This window comes from Spermophilus citellus, assembly GCF_964194105.1.
Source record: "Spermophilus citellus genome assembly, chromosome: 3".
NCBI lineage: Eukaryota > Metazoa > Chordata > Mammalia > Rodentia > Sciuridae > Spermophilus > Spermophilus citellus.
In genome coordinates this window covers 192,116,782-192,138,744 of record NC_138184.1, presented here as the reverse complement: position 1 = coordinate 192,138,744, position 21,963 = coordinate 192,116,782, and the positions used below count along the sequence as shown (strand labels likewise).

General features: G+C 34.6%; 1 protein-coding gene and 1 long non-coding RNA gene across 2 annotated transcripts in view; one reads left to right on the top strand and one right to left on the bottom strand.

Annotated features, from left to right (window-relative positions):
- VWDE (von Willebrand factor D and EGF domains) overlaps positions 1–13,313 on the bottom strand; it is a 66,548-nt gene extending 53,235 nt beyond the window's left edge. Inside the window, exons 1-3 of the mRNA XM_081285119.1 lie at positions 13,097–13,313; positions 6,682–6,860; positions 2,669–2,900 (exon numbers count right to left, since the gene is read on the bottom strand). Coding sequence (XP_081141245.1) covers positions 2,669–2,900; positions 6,682–6,860; positions 13,097–13,163 — 478 coding nt within the window. The 5' untranslated portion in view covers positions 13,164–13,313. The remainder of the gene's footprint in view (positions 1–2,668; positions 2,901–6,681; positions 6,861–13,096) is intronic.
- LOC308643623 overlaps positions 1–21,963 on the top strand; it is a 738,763-nt gene that overhangs the window by 301,242 nt on the left and 415,558 nt on the right. The window lies entirely within an intron of this gene.

The window sequence follows — 21,963 nt, the reverse complement described above, 5'->3', positions numbered from 1 at the left end:
TTCCAAATCAGTGATACATGAGAACATCCATCCTTCTAGAGAGAGTACAGGATAAATCCCCAATTTATCAGCTTCATCATTGTCTAACCAATCTAAGCCAAAAAAAAAAAAAATCCATGATGTAGTGTCTTTCTGTTTTGAGCTTCTTGCATCTGAAGGGTTATGCCACTAGTTCTATTAAACACTGTTATCATTTGTTGAATCTCTTTTTATTCAAAATACCAAGTCATGACATCCTGATGTAAAGGACACATTATCTCTTTTGGAAGAGTTCCTAAGTCATAATTGAGTAGACAGAAAAATGAAACAGTGTTTCATTAAGCTCAATTATCTTTGGTGAGCTTTACATTAGTATGTTCTGGGCACTCCAAAAAGGGTCTCTATTTCACAACATCCTTAGTGAACATCATGGTCAGAGTCAGACTCATGAGTCTGGTGTGAATTCTTCATCTGTGACTGTCATGTCTCCTCTTGGATAACAGACCAAATAGAACTTAATTACCCTCTCTTCACAATCTAATATTTACACCCCAGCCTCAGTAACTCAAGCAAAAATCCTAGATTTTTGTCTTTGATTCCTCTTTCCTTCTCCCATATCCAGTTCACCAGGTCTGTCTGAAAATGACACCTAGTCTAAGAATTTCCACCCCTGTCCCCTTTAAGACACCACCATTTCTCTATGGAATGAATGCAACAGCCTACAGGCATCTTTCTGCAGGAGGAATGTCATTTTAAATTCAATCCCAAGAGTGTATTACTCACCTTTTTAAAAGTCCCTAAGATTTTACACTGTAGTTATGACTCAATATAAGTTTTTAACCATGAACTGAAGACCCTACATTTACCACCACCTTCTTGCTTCTCTGACCTCATCTCCTAAGACAATCCACTTGCTCTATTCGTGGCCAGATTTCCTCCATCAGTTCTTTGATTTCCTCCATCAGTTCTATCTTCATACCCAGCTGAGGACATTTACATTTGCTGTTCTTTCTACTGAGAATGCTTTACCCCCATATTTTTTTCTTGACTGCCATTTGCCTCATTCAGATGAACTCATCAGCTGTTCAGAGATTTCCACAGGTATCCTTTATAATAGCATCCCTATGCCAACCCATTCCTATTGCATGCACCAGTTTTCTTTATTTTATACCATATTAATTTCCAAAATAGTTTATTTTTGTTTTTTGATCAATGTTTTAGTTTAGAATAACTTTAGAATCTCACAAAACAAAACATTTTAAAAAGTAACCTAGAGTGGCTAAGGTTGTGGCTCAGCAGCAGTAGAGCACTTGCCTAGCGCATGAGAGGCCCTGGGTTCAATCCTCAGCACCACATAAAAATAAATAAATAAAACAAATTATGTCCAACTACAATTAAAAATTAAATATTTTAATTTTTTTTAAAAAGTAACCTAGAGCTTTTCTATACATCCCTTATCTATGTTCTGCAAATGTTAACATATTACAAAACCATGATACATTTATCAAAGCTAAGAAGTTGACTTTAGGTTTAGCCTCTTAAATAAACTGAAGATTCCTACTGATTGCCCTTTCTGTTCCAGTGTCCAATCCAGGATATCATATTAAATTATATGTCATGTTTTTTTCTAATTTATGACAGCTTCTCACTTGTTCTTGGTGTCTCATAATTTTGACATTTTAAAAATATACTATTCAGGTATTCTGTAGAATGTTCTTTAATGTGAGTTTATATAAATTTTCTCATGATTAGACTTGGTGTACGGATTTGGGGGAAGAAGACCAAAAAAGAGTAGCACCCTTTTTAATGACTGTTATCAGGAGATACATGATATCCACATGCTTTATCACTACTGATGTTGATTTTGATCAAATGTAGGACCTGCCAAATGTCTTCACTGTAAAATTATGATTTTTTTTCCTTTCCATACACTATTATTTGCAAGCAAGTCACAAAGTCTGTCCCACAGTTAAAATGAGAATAAACAAGCTCCATCTTCTAAGTAGAATAAAAGCTAAAAATATTATTCACAATTCTTCTTTAAGAAAGCTGTGTCTTCTTTCCTATATTTATTTCTCTAATCATATACTTGTATAATAAATGAATATTTATAGTAAGTGGATGTTAATTAATATAGTGAATGGCTATTCATTTTATTCTTTAAGATATACCCATTTTATTTTTATATATTGTCTGAGGGATTTCAGCAGAATCTAAGTTTCATGAGGACAAAGATTTCATTTGTCTTATTCAGCACTGTGACCTTACAGCCTAAAATACTTGCTGGAACTGGATAAACAGTCAATAACTATTGGTGAGATAAAATGAGATAAAATCCAGATTTTAATAACTCAGCATCCTCCATCCTTTAATTAAAGAGGGGAAGAGTGCAAGAAAATCAATGAATTTTTAACACACTCAATAATTATGTGCAGGGGGAATAAGGTCAGGAGCCTCCTTTGATACACATCAGTATATAGTTTTGAGCACTTTAACATCTTGGCCAAGAATCCTAAATGAACCTGGCCAAAGTAAACACCAAATTTAGATTCAGTTTTGTGAAAACGGTAGACAAGTCTGTTACTGCGATTTGCAATAGCTCCATACCACCCGTCCAGAGACAAGCCCAAATGCACCCACCCACAGTTCCATGATTAGCAGCTCATGTGTATTACTGCTGTTTTCTTACCTTCTGCACAATAGCCCATACATCCCTGAGTGGGTTGTAGTAAGTACACATAAAATTGCCCACAGTTTCGTACAGACACTGGGATTTGAAAGAGACAGCAGTCTTTTGTAGTGCTAAACAAAAACTGCCACGTGGCACAAGCTGTCAGTTGCTTTATCTCCCCAGGAGAAGGCAGTGTTTCTGAATCTCTTAGAGAAAGCCAGATGGGGGCCTGAGTTCCACAGTGGTTCATCTTTTGCATCAGAGAAAACAAGAATTGAAAATACAATTTATTTTCATACAGGTACAGCAATTACTTTGCATTTCTTCAAAACAACATTTAAAATATTAAATTATCAATCATTTAAAATTAATCAGTTGTACCTATACGACACAAGAAAAATTAATATTAATTTACTACAAATACTTTGATTTACTGCTTTAATAGTAAATTTGAACCAAATAGATTGATTCTATTTGTTACATTATTGTAAAAAAGAGAAATTCTTTGTCAGATAACTTCCTAAAATAGCTTGATGAACTTTCTAAAACAAGGTAAATCAATCTGAAGTAATCTTCACAAAGAAAAATTGGTCTTGGAAATTTCTTACAAAATAGATGGGAATATTATATGTAAGAAGCTGATGCAGAGTTCAAGATGCAACAAAAATCAGAGGAGAAGGAAGACATTGTTCAAAATCTAATGATGGAAAAACTATTTGGTAATTTGAGAAAAAATGTGAAGCAAAAAGCTCACATGAAGCCTACTGTATAAATTACTCACAGGTGGAAAAATAGAAAACTAATGAAGAAGAAATAAGAAGAAACTGTATATTATTTGGGAAGAACTGACTGAACTCATGACCTTGGACAAGACACTCAACGTCCTTCTCTTTTGTATGAAGGGATAGTAGTTCCCACCCAAAGTGCTATAGTGAAGTGTAAATGAAGCAATGTAATCTAAAAATTCTATGACCATAAATACACAATTTACAAAAACTAATACAGATGTCTAATGCATTAGAATATTTGGTATTGGAAAAGGCATATCTATCTAGTTATGTGGGAATTAAAAATTAGCATTATGTTTTATTCATATATTTATATATTTTTTATTTAGGTGCTGGGGGTTTAACCCAGGGTTGCTTTACCCCTAAGCTTTTCATTACCCCAACACTTTTCATTATCTTGAGACAGGGTCTCACTAGGTTGCTTAGGACCTCAGTAAGTTGTTGAGGCTGATTTTGAATTTGTGATCCTCCTGTCTCAGCCTCCTGGATCTCTGAGATTACAGACTTGTACCACCATGCTATGTTTTAAATAATGTATATATCAAAGCCTCAAAAAGACATTAGTCTTCACCAATCTTACATTTAAAAGTAAATCTTACTAAACATACTAAAATGATGACAAGATTATATGTACATTTGCTAAAATTGTAGAATTAATTATTATGGCAAAATTCTCAATGTGCACATATAGGGCAATCACATAAGTGCATATAGTATGTTCTTATCACCGAATATTGCTTTAAAACTGATGTAAAGAATTTATAAATGGAACATACTAATCCTATAGCTATAACTAAGAAAAAGCATGTTACACATTTGAACATAAAGCATAACCTACAAAACAATATATATATAATAGAAAAGCAAATGTTAATGATAGTTATTAATGTGTTGATAGATTGTGAATAAGCGCTGTTCTATTTCTATCCTTTCTTTATTTCCTTAGCATTCTAGAATACACATGTATTATTTTAAATTCACAAATAGAAATTTATTTAAATAGACTTATATTTTCCTGTAAGGAAAAATAATATACTATTGAGTCTTAACTTGAATGCTCTAAATCCTTGGTTCAAAAAGGGAATAAGAGGTTGGGACAAGGAACTCTTCTCCACAGGGCACAGAAAAACCATTTTGTTTTTACAGTTGGGTGAGATTCTGTGATCTACAAATGATCAGTTCAGCCAAAGAAAAAGAGCACAAATATTTAAGAATGTAGTGAATTTCATCCAATTTTCTTAAAGGTTATTTTAAAATTCTGACTTTTTAGCTACTTGTAAATTAAATGTCACAAAGTGACAAGCAAATAAGCAAAAAAGAGAAAAGAGACTTGGCTACAATGGCACAAGTCAAAATAGAATGTCTTTAAAATATGAATGTCTTTTCTGAGGTCTTTTTACACTACAGCTTAAACAGAAAAATAATTTCTGCTTCTGCATAATTTGCAAAGTGTGTATACTGATAAGCAAAACAAATCTTCTTCTGAGACATAATCCTGAATGACATGGTCTCACATCAAGTGTTAAACAGTAGCTTCATGTCCTCTAGGTCAAACTAAAAATTAACTTTAAGAATAAAATCACACCTAATGCAATGAGATTACATATAGGAAAATCATGAGTGATGAAAATACCTTTAGTAACTTGACAAGTGTGACATGGATGCATTTCTTGAAAATTACAGAGTCTGTCTTAGTTACCTATCACATCTGAACACTTGCTTATTCCTGGACTCTGTTGGAGACTTGTGACTGGGGAAAGGGCTCATGCTGAGGGAGATACTGCATATTGTACAGCCTCCTCCCAGGTAATGACTTCAGTTATGTGATTCAGACTCTGCCTGTGTGCACATCTTTAAAATGAAGTAACAAAAGTAACCTCAAAGCCTCAGTAGATCAAGTGAGGTTACCTAGGTGATCATGTCCACCAGTGCAAGAAATGCATGAGCTGCAAAATAAATGTCAGGTTCACATCCTTCATTTCCATTTTGATCCTATAACTGGGGAGGTTGAGGAAATAAGTTTAGTTTTAAGAGATTCAGACTTAGTCTCATTCCTTAGATCATTTGGTTAAAATGTGATAGCAATAGTGAAAGTTGAACTGTAAGTCTAACTGGTCAAAAGTGTCACAAGTAGAGATGATGTCTATGTCATGATAGCATCTTCAACTGAATGGAGACTACTGATAAATTAGGGGAAACTTGCATTTGAAAATCACAATTTACACTAACTGAACTTCTCAATGGAAATTCAAGGAAGATCATGACAAGGACTGAAAGTTGACTGAAAAACACCTAAGACATCCTGCCTTTGGAGTTTATTTTACTTGTGCTTATTCTTTGAGACATTTTGGAAGAAAACGAGTTTGTAAAGTAAGTCATTTTGCTTAGATAATTAAACAAGACACTGTCAGGATCAAAATCATATCGTGCATTCAAAACAAATGTTAATGATAGTTATTAATGAAAAGTTGCAGAAAATTAGATCTGGTGTGACTGAATGTAAAAAAAGTTCAAAAACTTTTTAAAGCTTAAAAAATAACTTCATGACACAGTTAAACATATCTGACAAAGTTAAACAGGATGTGCTTAAAAAACATATGCTTGTCTGTTCGTAAGTGAATAAAAGGAAAGTAAGTTGGCCACACCAATTGTGGGCTTACAGAAGAAGTCACAGTGGGATGAGGCCAGAGGCCTCTGTGTATTCAATTTGCCGCAGATACATTGTCTGCATGTTGGGTCAGGAAATACTTGGAGATTTCACTACCAAGCTGGTTCTCTTCAGTTTGAAATAGGAGGTGGTCAGCTTATTAATTTCAAGCCAGCAGAGTCAAACCAAAGCACAAAAACATACAAAATTTACTGTTTGCAGGTTACCTGTGGTTAAGCAGAGGAGTCCTGTAGACTGACTGACTACCTATGTTCAAAGCTTGGCTTTGAACTGGAAACTGTTAACTAGGTGACTCTAGAAGGATTATGCATGAGAATATCTGTGTCCTGAATAGTTTGATGAAAAAATAATAATTACTGGTAGATTGTAACCTGGGGTTATGAAAATTATATAAGATATTGCAGAGTGCATAGAAGACAACATCATTACCATTACTATTATTATTACACTAGGCTATGCCTTCAAATTACCTCAAGCTAATAATTAAACTAACCTTTCAGCATAGGAAATAAACTGTAAATAATAAGACTCAATCCTCATATGAAAATGCACATAAGAAGTGTGAACTGAAGTACCTCAACACATTTAGTTGGCATCTCAGCAGGTCTGTCAAAGAGGAGAAATCGATACCATCCAGAAGAAAGGGAATGATCACATATCATCTCTTGAGCAGCCAACTGCTGGAGGTGCATCGAGTCAAAATGAACATTTCTATAAGGACTCTGAAGTAACCTGTGGCCCCCAGGAGAGCATTCTGGAGATAGACAGAAAGATAGGTGTCTTTGTGAAATGTGTTTTGCTCATGGGCACAATTCAGTCTTCAAATTAAAAAAAAAAAAAGCAAATAAACTCACTTTTGCACATAGAGACCATCTGAAATCTCAGTGTCTCTTAAAAAGTCAAAGGTGACTTTTCTTGAAATTTCTATAAACACAATAAACAAATCAAGAAAACTAGGATGTATTGTTGAGGTACTTAAACTTTAAGAACTTTATTTTCATTTAATCTGAGTAAGGTAACAGAACTAATTGCTCTTGCATTAGAATATGTTTATTATGTCCATCTCAAGTCACACGCCCTACAATGTCATAATGTCATTATAACCCTCCACAAATGGCTTTCCTCCAGAGTAAATACAAAAATCCCAAATCTTACTTCTGCCAGATCCTGAAATGCAACAAAGTGAACTAATATTTTAATGTCGATTCCATTTTTGCAATTTGTGAAGCACCTGGTACAGGAAGGAATATAGTTTTAAAGTTCAATCTTCCTCCTTCCAATCCCCATCCTGGGGATAGACAGAACCAAGGACTTTGCTCAAATTAGGCAAGGGCTCTACCATTGAGTACATCCCCAACAATTGAGCAACCTCTCCAGCCTGCCCATCTTCTTTCTGTCTTTCCTTCCCTCCTGCTTGCCTCCCCATCTTCTTCCTTATGTCCATCCTATTGAAAGTACCATTTTACAATGAAGCACAAGAAAATGAATGGTTGAAGGAAGAAGGTTGGAAGAAGAAACAAGAACAGGGAGGAAGAAACAGATCTGATGTTCTTCTAGGGAACCTGTATTCTGAGCAGTCTTTGCTTGACCTGGGAGATACTTTTTCTGCCAAATTCCACATAGGCAGAACATAAAGCTCCTATCCTCAGCAGGAGGAAAGAACAGCAGGCCGAAAAACAGTCTTCCTGCCATTTTTGTTACTATAGCTCTGTAGTATTTAATGTCTGATGATGCCTCCCTCGTCACTTTTCTCGCTAAGGATTGCTTTGGCTATTCTGGCCTCTTGTTTTTCTAAATGAATTTCATGACTGCTTTTTCTATTTCTATGAAGAATTTAATAGGAATTGCATTAAATCTATATGGAGCTTTTGGTAGTATGGCCATTTTGACAATATGCATTCTGACTATCCAAGAACATGGGAGATCTTTCCATCTTCTAAGGTCTTCCTCAATTTCTTTCTATATTGTTGGGTAAGTTTCACTGTAGAGGTCTTTCACTTCTTTGTTAGGTCAATTCCCAAGAATTTTATTATTTTTTGAGGCTACTGTGAATGGGATAGTTTTCTTGATTTCTGTTTCAGCTGATTCATCATTGGTGTATGGGAATGCAATTGATTTATGGGTATTAATTTTATATCCTGCTACTTTGCTGAATTCACTAATGAGTCCTAGAAGCTTTTTGATGGAGTTTTCTGGCTCTTCTAAATAAAGAATCATGTCATTGGCAAATAGGGATAATTTGAGCTCTTATTCGTATCCCTTTAATTTCTTTCTTTTGTCTAATGGTTCAGACTAAGGTTTCCAAGACTGTGTTGAATAAAAATGGTCAAAGAGGCACCCTTCCTTGTTCCAGTTTTTAGAGGGAATGCTTACAATTTTTTTTCCGTTTAGAATGACATTGGCCCTAGACTTGGCATTGATAGCTTTTACTATGTGGAAGTATAGTCCTATTATCCCTAGTTTTTCTAGTATTTTGAAGATGAATAGATGCTGTATTTTTGTCAAAAGCTTTTTCTGCATCTATTGAGATAATCATGTGATTCTTGTCTTTAAGTCAATTGATGTGATGAATTACGTTTATTGATTATTCTGAATGCTGAACCAATCTTGCAACCCTGGGAAGAACCCCACTTGATCATGATGAACTATCTTTTAAATGTGTTTCTATAAATGACTTGCCAGTATTTTATTAAGAATTTTTGCATCTATGTTCATGATGCTATTGATCTGAAGTTTTCTTTCCTTGATGTGTCTTTGTCTTGTTTTGGTATCAGGGCGATACTGGCTTCATAGACTGAGTTTGGATGGGTTCCCTCCTTTTCTATTTCATGGAATAATTTGAGGAGGGTTGGTGTTAGTGTTTCTTTGAAGGTCTGATAGAACTTGGCTGAGAATCCATCTGGTCCTAAGCTTTTCTTTATTGGTAAGCTTTTGATGGTATCTTCAACTTCATTGCTTGAAATTGATCTTTTAAAATTGTGAATGTCCTCCTGATTCAATTGGGTAGGCCATATGTCTCTAAAAATTTGTTAATGTTTTCATGACTTTCTATTTTACTGGAATATAGTTTTCAAAGTAGTTTCTGATTATTGTCTATAAAAAGGGTAGGTATTGGCACAAAAGCAGACATGAAGAACAATGGAATAGAATAGAAGACACAGAGGCATACCCATATAAATACACTTATCTCATACCATACAAAGGTGCTATTAAAGTACATTGGAGGCTGGGCACAGTGGCACATTCCTGTAATCTCAGCGACTCAGGAGGCTGAGAGAGGAGGATCATGAGTTCAAATCCTGCCTCAGCAAAGGTGAGGCACTAAGCAACTCAGTGAGACACTGTCTCTAAATAAAACACAAAATAGGGCTGGGAATGTGGGTTGATGTCAGTGGTTGATGGCCTCTCAGTTAAATTCCCAGTACCTCCTCTCCAAAAAAAAAAAAAAAATACATTGAAGAAAAGATAGCCTTTTCAACAAATGGTGCTGGGAAAACTGGAAATGAATATGTATTAGAATGAAATTGAACCCTCTCTCTCACATGGCACAATACTCAACTCAAAGTGGATCAAGGACCTAGGCAATGGACCAGAGACTCTGTGCCTACTAGAAGAAAATGTAGGCCCAAATCCATTGTGTCAGCTTAGGAATCATCTCCCTCAACAAGACTCCTAAAGCACAAGAAGTAAAATCAAGACTCAATACATGGGATGATTTCAAACTAAAAAGCTTCTTTACAGCAAAGGAAACAATCAATAATGTAAAGGGAAAGCCTACAGAATGGGAGGAAATCTTTGCCACCTGCACCTCAAATATAGCATATATACCAGAATATATAAAGAACTCAAAAACTTAACACCAAAGAAAACCCACAAATAACCCAATCAATAAATGGGGAAAGAAACTGAACAAGCACTTCACAGAAGAAGAAATATAAATAATACAAAAAAATAGGAAAAAATGTTCAACATTTGTACCAATTAGAGAAATGGAAATTAAAACTACACTGTGATTCCATCTTTCTCCATTCAGAATGACAATCATCAAGAATACAAGTAACAATAAATGTAGGCAAGGATGTGGGGGAAAAGGTACGTTGATACATTGCTGGTGGGACTGCAACTTGGGACAACCACTCTGGAAAGCAGTATGGAGATTCCTCAGAAAACTTAGAATGGAACCATCATTTGACTCAGTGATCCCAAACCTTGGTATATACCCAAAGGACTTAAAATTAGCATTCTATGGTGATGCAGCCACATCAATGTTTATAACAGCTTAAGTCACAATAGCTAAGCTATGGAACAAATCTTGGTGCCATTTTCTGAATGGATAAAGAAAATGTGGTGTGTGTGTGTGTGTATATACACACACACACACACACACACACAATGGAATATTACCCAGCCATACAAAGAATAACTGTATGACTTTTGCAGGTAAATGGATGGAACTAGAGACTATCATGCTAAAGGGAAATAAGCCAATCCTAAAAAATCAAAAGCCAAATGTTCTCTCCGATATGTGGATGCTAACACACAATAACTGGAGGAGGGAAGAATAGAATTTCATTGGATTAGACAAAGGGGAATGAAGGGAAGTGGGAGATAGGAATACGAAAGACAGTAGAATGAATCATACATAACTTTCCTATGTTCATATATGAATACACAATCAGTGAAGTTCCACATCACAAAAGCACAAGAATGTTATACTCCATGTAGGTATAATATGTCAAAATACACCAATTACATACATATTACTATGTATATACACTGTTATACATACTATATTATGTTTTATACATAATATTGTACATAATATACATAATTATGCATATTGTTATACATAATATATGTATCACACATACAAATTACTATGTGTGTATAACATTATACATATATAATCCTATGTATGCATGATACATTTAAAAAGAACAAATAAAAATAAAAAAATTTTTAAATGTGATGCATCTTCACAATGTTATATATTTCCATCTTAAAAAGAAATGTATTGACACACACTACAATATGAATGTATTTTGAAAATGTTAAGCCATGTCAAAGAAGCCAGACATAAAATACAGCTAATTGTGTGATTCCATTTATACAAAATAAAAACAGGAGGCAAATAAATTGAGATATCCCAATAACAATTACTTATGACAGGGGAGGTTAGGTAGACTGATGGAAGATACAGGGATTTGACAGCTAACAGTCCAGTATTTATTTATTTCTTAATTTATAAAATTGTTCTAAAATTGCCTGTAGTAATTGTTGCACATCTGTGAACATACTAAAACCATAGAACTGAACACTTTAAGTGAGCAAGTTATATATGATTTATAGCTTAGTAAAAGCTGCTTGAAAAAAAACTCAATAAATATTTTTTATTCACCTCTTTTATTTCTAGACTACTAAAAATAAATTATTAACTTTATCATGATACGATCTTGATATGACCTGGAAAAGATAATATTTATCTTCTGCAAAGAGATTACAAAGCTACTATACAGAATCAATAGGGGTTATGTGATTGAGTAGTAAAGCATGAAAGCATCTTCTTTGATTAATATTGGTCATGCTGTTGAGAAATATTTTATATAACTGTAATAAATGCATATTTAATATGTTATTAGTGTAAATGTGCTTAAAATATTATTTATAATAATGGTTACTAGAAATTAGGAAAGGCAGGGGGGAGGAGGGATAGTGGTTGCTTGGGTAGGTACCAAAGTACAGTTTCACAAAAGAAGTAAGTCCTAATGTTCTACAGCACAGTAGGGTGACTATAGTTCACTGTAATTTGTCAAATTTTATAAAGAACTAGAAATTCAAATGTTTCCAACACTAAGAAATGATAAATATTTAAGGAGATGGAAATATTACTCTAATTTGATCATTTAATATTTTATGCATGTAGTAAATTGTCACATAGTACCATCTATATATGTAAAATTATTATGTGTTAATTTAAGAATAGTTCTTCATGAAGACAGAAAATCTGTAAGTAAACCAACGAAGGCACAGGCCAATTTTAAGCTTTATCACTTCAGAAAATAATGAATAAATTGGGTTTTAATATTCTTTTAAAATTTTTACATGGGAGAATGCTTGCCCCTCCCTTTTACAGAGCAAACTTATATTAGTAAAACTGATTAAGATCAGCAAGATAAGAAGAAAATGACACGGTAAAGGGTTGTAAATATTACACATGACCTCCTCCCCAAGTTGCAGAGAGTTTTGCACAGATCAGCTTTACTTCTGAAAAACATGAGAGAACTTATAATATAAGAGCAAGTCATCTTTCATTTAATGTTCCTATTTGTACTTTGGAACATTAAAAACAAGCAGGAAGAGCAAATGAACGTGGCTTTGTTTTATATCAGTTTAACTTCGAGGTATTTTAAGCTGTTTTCTTAGTCCTAGGTTAAATAAGTGAGCAGGGATACTCTTTCTATAAAGATCTCTTTTACAGTAGGAAGCCTGATTCTGACAGATAACATGAAAAATACCATACACAAAACTTAGCTTAGAGATTTACTATAGAAATACAATATTCACCAATTAATTATTCCGGGGGTGAGGACAGGTGGTGTGGGGTGGAAATCGTGTGGTTTGGAATTTAATTCTTGTGATAATTCGATCCACTTGCCTGCAGGATACAAGACAGTCAGCGAAAGATTCTTACATCAAGTTAAAAGGAATTTAAACAGAGTAACATCAGGAAAAGAAGAAACAAAAAACAGAACTGAGAGTCCAAAAGAAAAAGAGGAGGCAACACTGGCCTGGGCGCAAACTAAAACCGAAAGGTACCATGCTGTAAAGCGGCCGCCTCAAAGACAGAGGTGGGACAGAATGGAGGATGGGATAGTGAGGAGAGGACCTCAGACATCCACCAAGATGCCCCCAGACTTCCCTCGCATTATCCTAGAAGCCAGCTCCCACCCGCAGGCGGCGCCCCTGGGCTCCCACCCGCCAGCGACCTACCTGGCTGACCTTGCGCCCGGGCCAGAAGCACCAGCGCCACTGCCAGGGACCAAGCTTCGCCGGGCATCCCAGCTGCTGCAGGTAGAGCCACCCGTGTCTCAACGCCTGGGCGGCGGGTGCCAGGAGGATGGGCCGCCTCGAGTCTCAGCCTTTCACTCTCAGGCTTGTTCAGTCCCTGACCACTCAGTTTTCCCCAAAGCTGGGCGTCCTTTCTCTGGGGCGCGCCAGTCCTTACCCGAATAGCGATGAGAGCCTTTGTGTACTCCCGCTCCTAGACTCCTCCTCCCAGCCTTGCAGCCTCCGAGCTGAAAACCACGCCCAACCTTGTCTAGGGGAACCGAAGCGCCCAGAACTCCTGGCTGTGACTCCACCACCTTGGATGTCACTGGCGTTCGCATAGTCAGCTAGGAGCTGGGGACATAACTTGGCATGTAGGTTGTCCTGACAAATGCTTAAAATTTAGTAATCTTAGAAACTGTTCAGATGGACTCCAGTAAAAAGAAACCTTGTAAGCCAATGCCTTATGTCTATAGACAATTTCTTAATCGCGTAATTGGCGATTAAGATTAATAATTGGAGATTAATAATTAATTAATAATTAATAATAATTGGCAATTAATAATTATATTCGCTCGTATAATTGACCTTGCTTCCCGAAAGATGCTTCCAACATTTTAGGTCTCAGTGATGAGCAATGTAGGAGGGAGTAGAGATTAATTCTGCAATGATAGAATCCCTCTCCTCTGCCTCCGTAACAGGTTTTCAGAAGTGGAAGGGTCTGAACTCAGATATTACCCAGGTCTATCATGTATATGCAGAGCCATCTCAGTTATCCAGTAGTAAACCTGTAACCCAGGATAGTTCAGCGCATCGCCACTGACCCCCTGCATATGATTTTCAATTCTTTGAATTATCTTTAGGGGTGTGGCTGCCTCTTGCAAAAAAAAAAAAAAAAAAAAAAAACCTGGCCCCTTTTTTCAGTTGTTCCTATATATTTTTCATGACTAGGGATGAACCCTCACTCTCCTAGAATTTCTGTGGTAGGCTCAGTCTTGAGTCCCCTTATCTGTCATCCTGCACTTTGCCCTCTCCTGAGGAGGAAAATGACAATGGTCAGCAGAGGGAAGTCTAGAGGGTCCTGGTGGCCACCAAGCTTCAGATCACAATTCTCAAGTTGGAGCATTGAGATTGGACTGGGCCTGGAGGGGAAGACAGGAGTTGCCTAAATGCATAAAAAAGTTGCTTTTTAAATTGTTTATATTTCTTTTTAAAATTTGAAAAGGGGTCTTAACCATTTAAAAGTTTAAAACCTGTCTCAAAAAGTGAAAGTATTAAACCATTGGAAAAATAAATTCTTTGTGATGCACAAACTTGTGTTTATTAGCCCCTTTTATTTATGCCAATGGGTACTCAATCTTCTGGGATAAAAATTAAATATAATATTTTGGTGGGAGGGGTCAGGTGATTTTCCTCTTAAAGCTTAATTATTGATGAACAATTTAATGGGGCCAGGATAAAAATTCAGAGGTTTCTTAGTGTATTTTTTGTTTCAGATTATAAAGTTCTGATGAAACTACAACAAAAATAAACCTCAATTTCTTAATCCATTTATGAAATCATCAGGAAAAAATAATAGTTATAATCAGGATAAAATCATAACAGGCCTTATCTGAATTAGTTATCTAACAGTTTCTGTAGAAATGCAATAAATTTGGATAGGTTATTGAATGCAATAAATTTGGATAGGTTATAGTCACTTATCTGACTTCCATTAAACATACAGTTTAAAGTATCATAGGGTTATTTTTCCCTTCAGTTTTTGATTTATGACTACCAGTCTATATGAGTTTAGACAAAATCTAAAAACAAGTTAAATTTTTTTTCAACCCTCAGTAGTGGATTTATCTAAACTCATTTGGCTCTGCAAGAATGTACTGACAAAAAAAATAGTCACAGGACTATATAAAAAATTTAAAAAGTAATAAAGTTGGTGTTTTACCATGTGTCTGGTAGGTTAACCAAAAAATGGTGCAGAATTCCTTTTCTTAATCTTTTTTTTTTAATTTTTGAAAAGAAGAAAAACAACATAGGCATGGTACCCTCATTACAGATACTGTGGGTGTTTGTAAAATTCAGTAAATATCAGTGAGAAACAATATGAATTCTGAGGGAAGAAATGAAACCAAGAATTAATAAGCACAATATAACTTACATGAAAATATAACTTACAAAGAAAAACCTTGCAGGAGAAACTTCAAGTGATGATTTTCTGGAAAAGGAAATTACTCTTGTCAGTTTCATTTTTTTCAAATGATGATGGGCCTTTATGATCAAAACACCACATTCAGGAGACAGATAGGCCCAAGGATTAAGCCCACAAAACCAACACCTGGGTGCTAATCCTAGATCTGCTTCCTCTTTCCTGGCTGTGTAACCTTGATCAGCATACTCACCCCTTCTTATTCTCATTTTTCTGTATCAGGAGAATGATAATAATATTTACCCCATAGAGTTTAGAAATCAAAAGTGTGTGTATGCAGGGGTAAAAGGGGGCTTATAATAGTGTCTGATTGGGAGTGGCTGTTATGAACAAATATGATAGTTTACTGTTATTAAAACAAGGAGCTAAAACCTACATAATTATACCTCTTCTTATATCTTATTATGAAGGTATGTCATTTCTCAGTATTACTCTATTATGCTGTGCTTCATAATCTGGAGCATATTTACTGAAAACACACATTTACATAACATAAATTCCATGTCTGTTTTATTAAATGAGAGATTTCTTGCTCTTTCTCTTAACCATGCAAGTTTATGGTAGTTACTGACCCTACTGGGAAAACAGGTTCTCTTGCCAAAAAACAAAACAAAACAAAATAAAAATGGTAGGGTTGCTTGTGCGGTTTGAGTTGAACACAAGTACAGGCAGAAGTAGAAGCTAAGCCTTTTTTGACTATGGGTGTAGTCAAACAGTGAAAGCAGATCAGTGGAGAGAAAAAGACAAAGCTGTGTGCCCCAAGAGAAGTTTGAGGTGAAAATACACATGAGAATAAAAGTAAATCACGCTAGTACACAGAAATAGAAGGAGAGAGGGGAACTGTAGGGAGAGAAATAGAAATAGAGACAAACGAACAGAGGGGTAACTCAATTACGATGATTTTTTCACTCTATAGCTCCAAAATCTTTTGAGGACCACTTCTATTTCCTGCCCTAAAGTTCTGTAAAATATTCCCAATATATTATTCATGAACTGGGTTTAAATAAGTTTGAATTTGTTTTTATGTTTAGCTTTATATTTTTGTCATTTACAAATAAAAGAATATTGTGCAACACCATGGAAAATATATGCCCTATAAATGATTTTGTTGTGCTAATTCATTTTGATAGAGAAGGAAAAGAAATTGCAATCATGATTTACTTTTAAATGTTACAGTCATTTTTGAGAAGGAAATAAACTACCATTTGGTTCTACAACCGATGCAATAAAAAATTATTGGGAAAAGTATAGTTTGATCATTTGCGGAGTAAAAAGAATCCGCAGATAAGCTCAATATCTTTCACAAGAAGATAGTTCAGTGTTAAAAAGATTGGAATATGTTTTTATTTCCAAGTAGTCTGATGCCACTTATAAATGATTAATAATTTTATTGTGATAGGCTACAGATACTGTAACTGAAAATAACTACAGCAGAGACGGAGGTAAGATTCACTAGTATTGAAGCTCATCAAATAAAATTTGCCAAATATATCTTATCTTTCTTTCTCATTCATAGGCTGTTTTCTCTCTTGTTGTCCTTTTCCTGCATTTAAAATAGTTTCCTATTTTTAAAATTATTTAAAAATTAATGAGAAAAAGCTGGATGAATAAAGAAACAGCCTTATCTTGTTAAATTGCATTAATGAAGAAAATCATTCAATAGCAGAAAAGAGGAAGCCCTTAAATCTGCATTACAAAAATGTTTTGCACATTATATGTTTACTTCATATAGATCTAGAATTATGGAAATCATAATTTTGGAAAGGAAAATAGTTCAAGCAAGTCATTTATTTAGTTGTTCTTAGAAAGCCCTTTTCAAATGAGGTCTTGCAGTTTTTTAAAAAAATATCTGAAATAATTAGGATGAACTTAATTCTAATTAGCATATAGTAAATTCCTGATAAATATTTGTGAAAAAGATGAAGAAATAATAAGAGCATTTATATAATCTGTACAATATGGTATGTGGTTTTTCATGTTTTTAGCTACAACTTATTGAGTATTATAACAATCTTACTATGTGGGTAAGATGTGGGTATGATGAACCAATAATAAATAAAAATTACATGCTGCATTGTTAGTAATTCACCAAACAATTTTTTTCAAAAACAGACACTCTGATGTGTGGTTTTTAATCAACTATTATATTATGAATGAATGAAGTTCAGTAAATGAATAATTGGAACTACATACTTGCTTAGGGTGCATATAGCTCATTGTTAAAAAACCTTTAGCTATATAAAATTTTAATACTGTATCTCACATTGTGACTTAATGGAATTTTGATAAAATGTACATTAATAATGCTGAAGTCTTTCATTGAATCTTATATCAGTTTATGAAAGAAACATGCTATATGTAAAAAAAAAGAAAGCCCCTCTAAACTTGGCTCCTTCTTTATAGTCTTCCCTGTTCTGAAAAATGGCTCTACTCGGTTGCCTTCCTAAGAAACCAGGAAGATATCAAGAGGCCTCTCTCCCTTCTCTGTCCTTCACTGTTCTACCTCAAAACCATCTATTGATATACGTAAGCTCTGCTAATACACTGGTCCAGACCACCATCGGGGCTGTTGAGAGTCACTATAAGAAAACACCATCTTCGGAGCTTGTGCTTCAGTCAGTCTGGCTTCACCCATTTTATCTCTGCCATATAATATTTAGGGCGAACTTTTAAATTGTAAATCACACTATGTGTCTATCTGGAAATCTTTCACAGCCCTCCTCCCATAGATAACATGTAAAAATGCTAATAAAACTATAATCTTCAACACCTGGCACTGCTTTATTCTTCAAACATAAATACCTTCTATTTTATAGAAATAAAAATATTTTCTGTTTAATTACCTTTTGCTTTTATTTATTTTGCTTTTTCCTATCTTTAATGAGGTATGATTGACAAATAAATTTTTATTTGTATTTAAAGGAAACATAATGTGATATTTTGATAAACATATACATTGTGCAATGACTGTGCTGTCAAATTAATTAACATAATCAATACTTTACATAGTTACCAATTTTTTTCTTATGATGATAAAAATTAAGGTGTACTACCTTAGCAGATTTCAAGAATAAGATACAGTATCACTAACTACAATCAACATACTACACACCAGATCTTCAAAATTTCTTCATCCTGTGTAATAAAGCTTTGTATCCCATTTCCCCATCCCCCAGTCCCTGGCAACCACCATTATACTCTCTGATTCTATGAATTCAGCTGACTCTTTTAGATTCCACATATAAATGAGATCATGCAGTATTTTTCTTCCTGTGCCTGGCTTATTTTACTTAGGATAATGTCACCTAGATTTAGCCATGTTTTCACAAATGACAGGATTTCCTTCTTTTTAAGCCTGAATAATATTCCATTATATATAAAGGTAAGATTTTTGACATACATGTAAATATACATATAAATAAATATATGAATATATATAAATTTCATTTTTATACATAATTGAATATTCATAATATTCCACAATATAATATATACATAGTATATAACATATAATACGTACTTATTATTATTAATATATTCTTTTTCTATTCACACATCAATGGACACTTACCTTAATTCAATATCTTGGCTATTGGGAGTAACGTTGCAATGAACACAGAAGTGCGGATATTTCCTTGAGACACTCATCTGATTTCCTTTTTTTTTTTTTTCATTTTTTTAATTTTATTGTTGGTTGTTCAAAACATTACATAGTTCTTAATATACCATATTTCACAGATTGATTCAAGTGGGTTATGAACTCCCATTTTTACCCCGTATACAGATTGCTGTGTCGCATCAGTTACATTTCCATTGATTTACAAATTGCCTTTCTAGTGACTGATGTATTCTGCTGTCTATCCCATTCTCCACTATCCCCCCCTCCCCTTCCCTCCCCTCCCCTCCCCTTGATGATAGGCGGGAGGGAAAGGGAGAGAGAAGGGAAATTGCATGGAATTGGAAGGTGAGCCTCAGGGTTATACACAATTACATATAAGAGGAAAGGAGGAGTAGGAGAAAAATTATATAAGTGATTTCCTTTTGATAAACACCCAGTAGTGGGATTGCTGAATCATAGGGTAGTTCTGCCTCCAACTTTTTTAGCAACCTCCATGCTGTTTTCCCTAATGGTTGTACCAATTCACTTTCTCACTAATAATATAAAGACTCTATGTTCTTCACTTCCATGCCAAAGTGTGTTATTTTTTTGTCTTTTCAATGATAGTCATTCTAAGAGTTGTGAGATACTTGTTTTGATTTTGCATTTGTCCAATGATTAATTATGTTGAAGATTTTTTCCCATACCTTTTCATGTACATTTCATACATCTTCTTTTGAACAATATCTACTTAGATCTTTCCCATTCTTAAATTAGGTTGTTTTCTCTTTTTTTTTTAACATTTATTTAGTTGTATATGAACACACAGTATCTTTATTTATTTTTATGTGATGCTGAGCATTGAACCCAGTACCTCACTCATGTGAGGAAAACACTTTATCACTGAGCTACAGCCTCAGCCCCGGGGTTGTTTTCTTTTTTGTTCAGTTTCTCCTATATTTTGGACACGAACCTCTTATCAGATGAATCATTTACAAGTACTTTCTCCCATTCAATAGCTTGTATATTCAATTGGTTGTTTTTCTTTGCTTTTCAGAGGCTTTTTCTTTTGATGTAACCCTATTTGCTATGTTTTGCTTTGTTGCCTGCAATTTGGGAATCATTTTGGAAAAAAAAAAGTCATTGCCTAGATTGAGTGAAATAAACCAAACACAGAAAGGAAAATACTGCATTATTTCACTTACATATGGCATCTTTAAAAAATGTTGAAAGCACAGAGATAGAGAATTTAATGGTGGTAATGAAAGACAGGAGAGGAGGAGCAGGAACGGGGACATGTAGGTCAAAGGGTACAAATTTGCAGATATGTTATTTGAACCAGCCTAAAGATCTGATGTGTAACATGGAGACTATAATTACCATGGTCTTGTATTTAGGATTTGGGCCAAAAGAGTAAATTTTAGGTGCTCTGTGCCACAAAAAGGAGTAACTTTGTGAAGTGATATACACATTAATTTCCTTACAGTTACCATTTCACTATGAATATGTATGTCAAAACATCATGGTTTACACCTGAAATATATACAATAAAAAAGAAGATTTCCTCCTATTTTTTTTCTAGTACTTTAAGGTCTTTTCTAAAATTCATTTTGAGTAGTTGGATTATGTCAGATATATTATGTGTTCAATTTAATTATTCTGCATATTCATATCTGGTTTCCCAATGCATTTATTAAGAGATTATCCTGGGGCTGGAGTTGTGGCTCAGTGGTAGAGCGATAGCCTAGCATGTTAGAGGCCCTGGGTTCGATCCTCAGCACCACATAAAAGTAAATAAACAAAATAAATGTGTTGTGTACAAATAAAAAATAAACATTAAAAAAGAGATTATACTTTCCCCATTGTGTGGTCTTGATATCTTTGTCAAGTACATGTGGATTTATTTCTGGCCTTCGTTCTATATCTTTTGAAAAATAGAGTGTGATGCCTCTAGCTTTGTTCCTCTTGCTCAAATTTTCTTTGGCTATTGTGTGTAGGGATTCTATATGAATTTTAACATTTATTGGAATTCTGATAGAAATTGCATTGACTCTGCAGCTCATTTTCAGTAGTATGTGCATTTCAGCAATATTGATTTTTCCAACCATGAACATGCACTATCTTTCCGTTTATTTGTGTCTTTCAGTTTTACAGTTTTAAGTACACAGATATTTTGTTTATGTTTTATGGGTTTAAGTACACATCTAAAATTTCACTTCTTTGTTTACACTTAATTCCTAAGAATTTTATCTATTTTATTTTTTGATGCTATTATAAATGAGATTGTTTTCCTGATTTACTTTTCTTTCTTTCCTCCTTCCTTCCTTCCTTCCTTTTTTCTTTCTTTCTTTCATCCTTTCTTTCTCTCCCACTCTATCTCCCTCTCCCTCCCCTTCTCCCTCTTCCCTCCTCTTCTCTTTTGTCTGCCTGTCTTTTGGTAGCTCTTTATTCGTCCACAGAAACACAACTGATTTTTGCAGGTAATTTAGTATCCTTTGATCTTATGGAATTAATTTACTAGTTCTAACATTTTTTGGTGGAATTTTTAGGCTCTCTAAATAAAATTACATCATCTGCAAATGCACTATTTTACTTCTTTCTGATTTGTGTGTATTTTATTTCTTTTTCTTGGTTTAATACTCTGGTTTGGCTTTCAGTACTGTGTGTAAGAGAAATGGTTGGAATTTTTTCATTGGGCTGAAAGCGAGGTGATAGTAGGCCTGCATTCCTTCTGCAGGCTTAAGGGGAGGAATCCCTTTCTGTGCCTTTTTCAGCCTACAAAGAGATCTCCTCAGTCCTTGGTTTATGCCCCTTCCTCCATCTTCAAAACAGTCCTGGAGCCTCATTCCTTTCCGACCCCTGCTTCCATTCTTAAATTGTTCTCTAACTCTGATTCTTCTGCTTCCCTCCTATAAGGGCAATTGAGATCATGCTACATTCATCTGGATGATACAAGATGATCTTCCCCTCTCAAGATCCTAAATTTAGTCACTTCTGCACAGTCCCCTT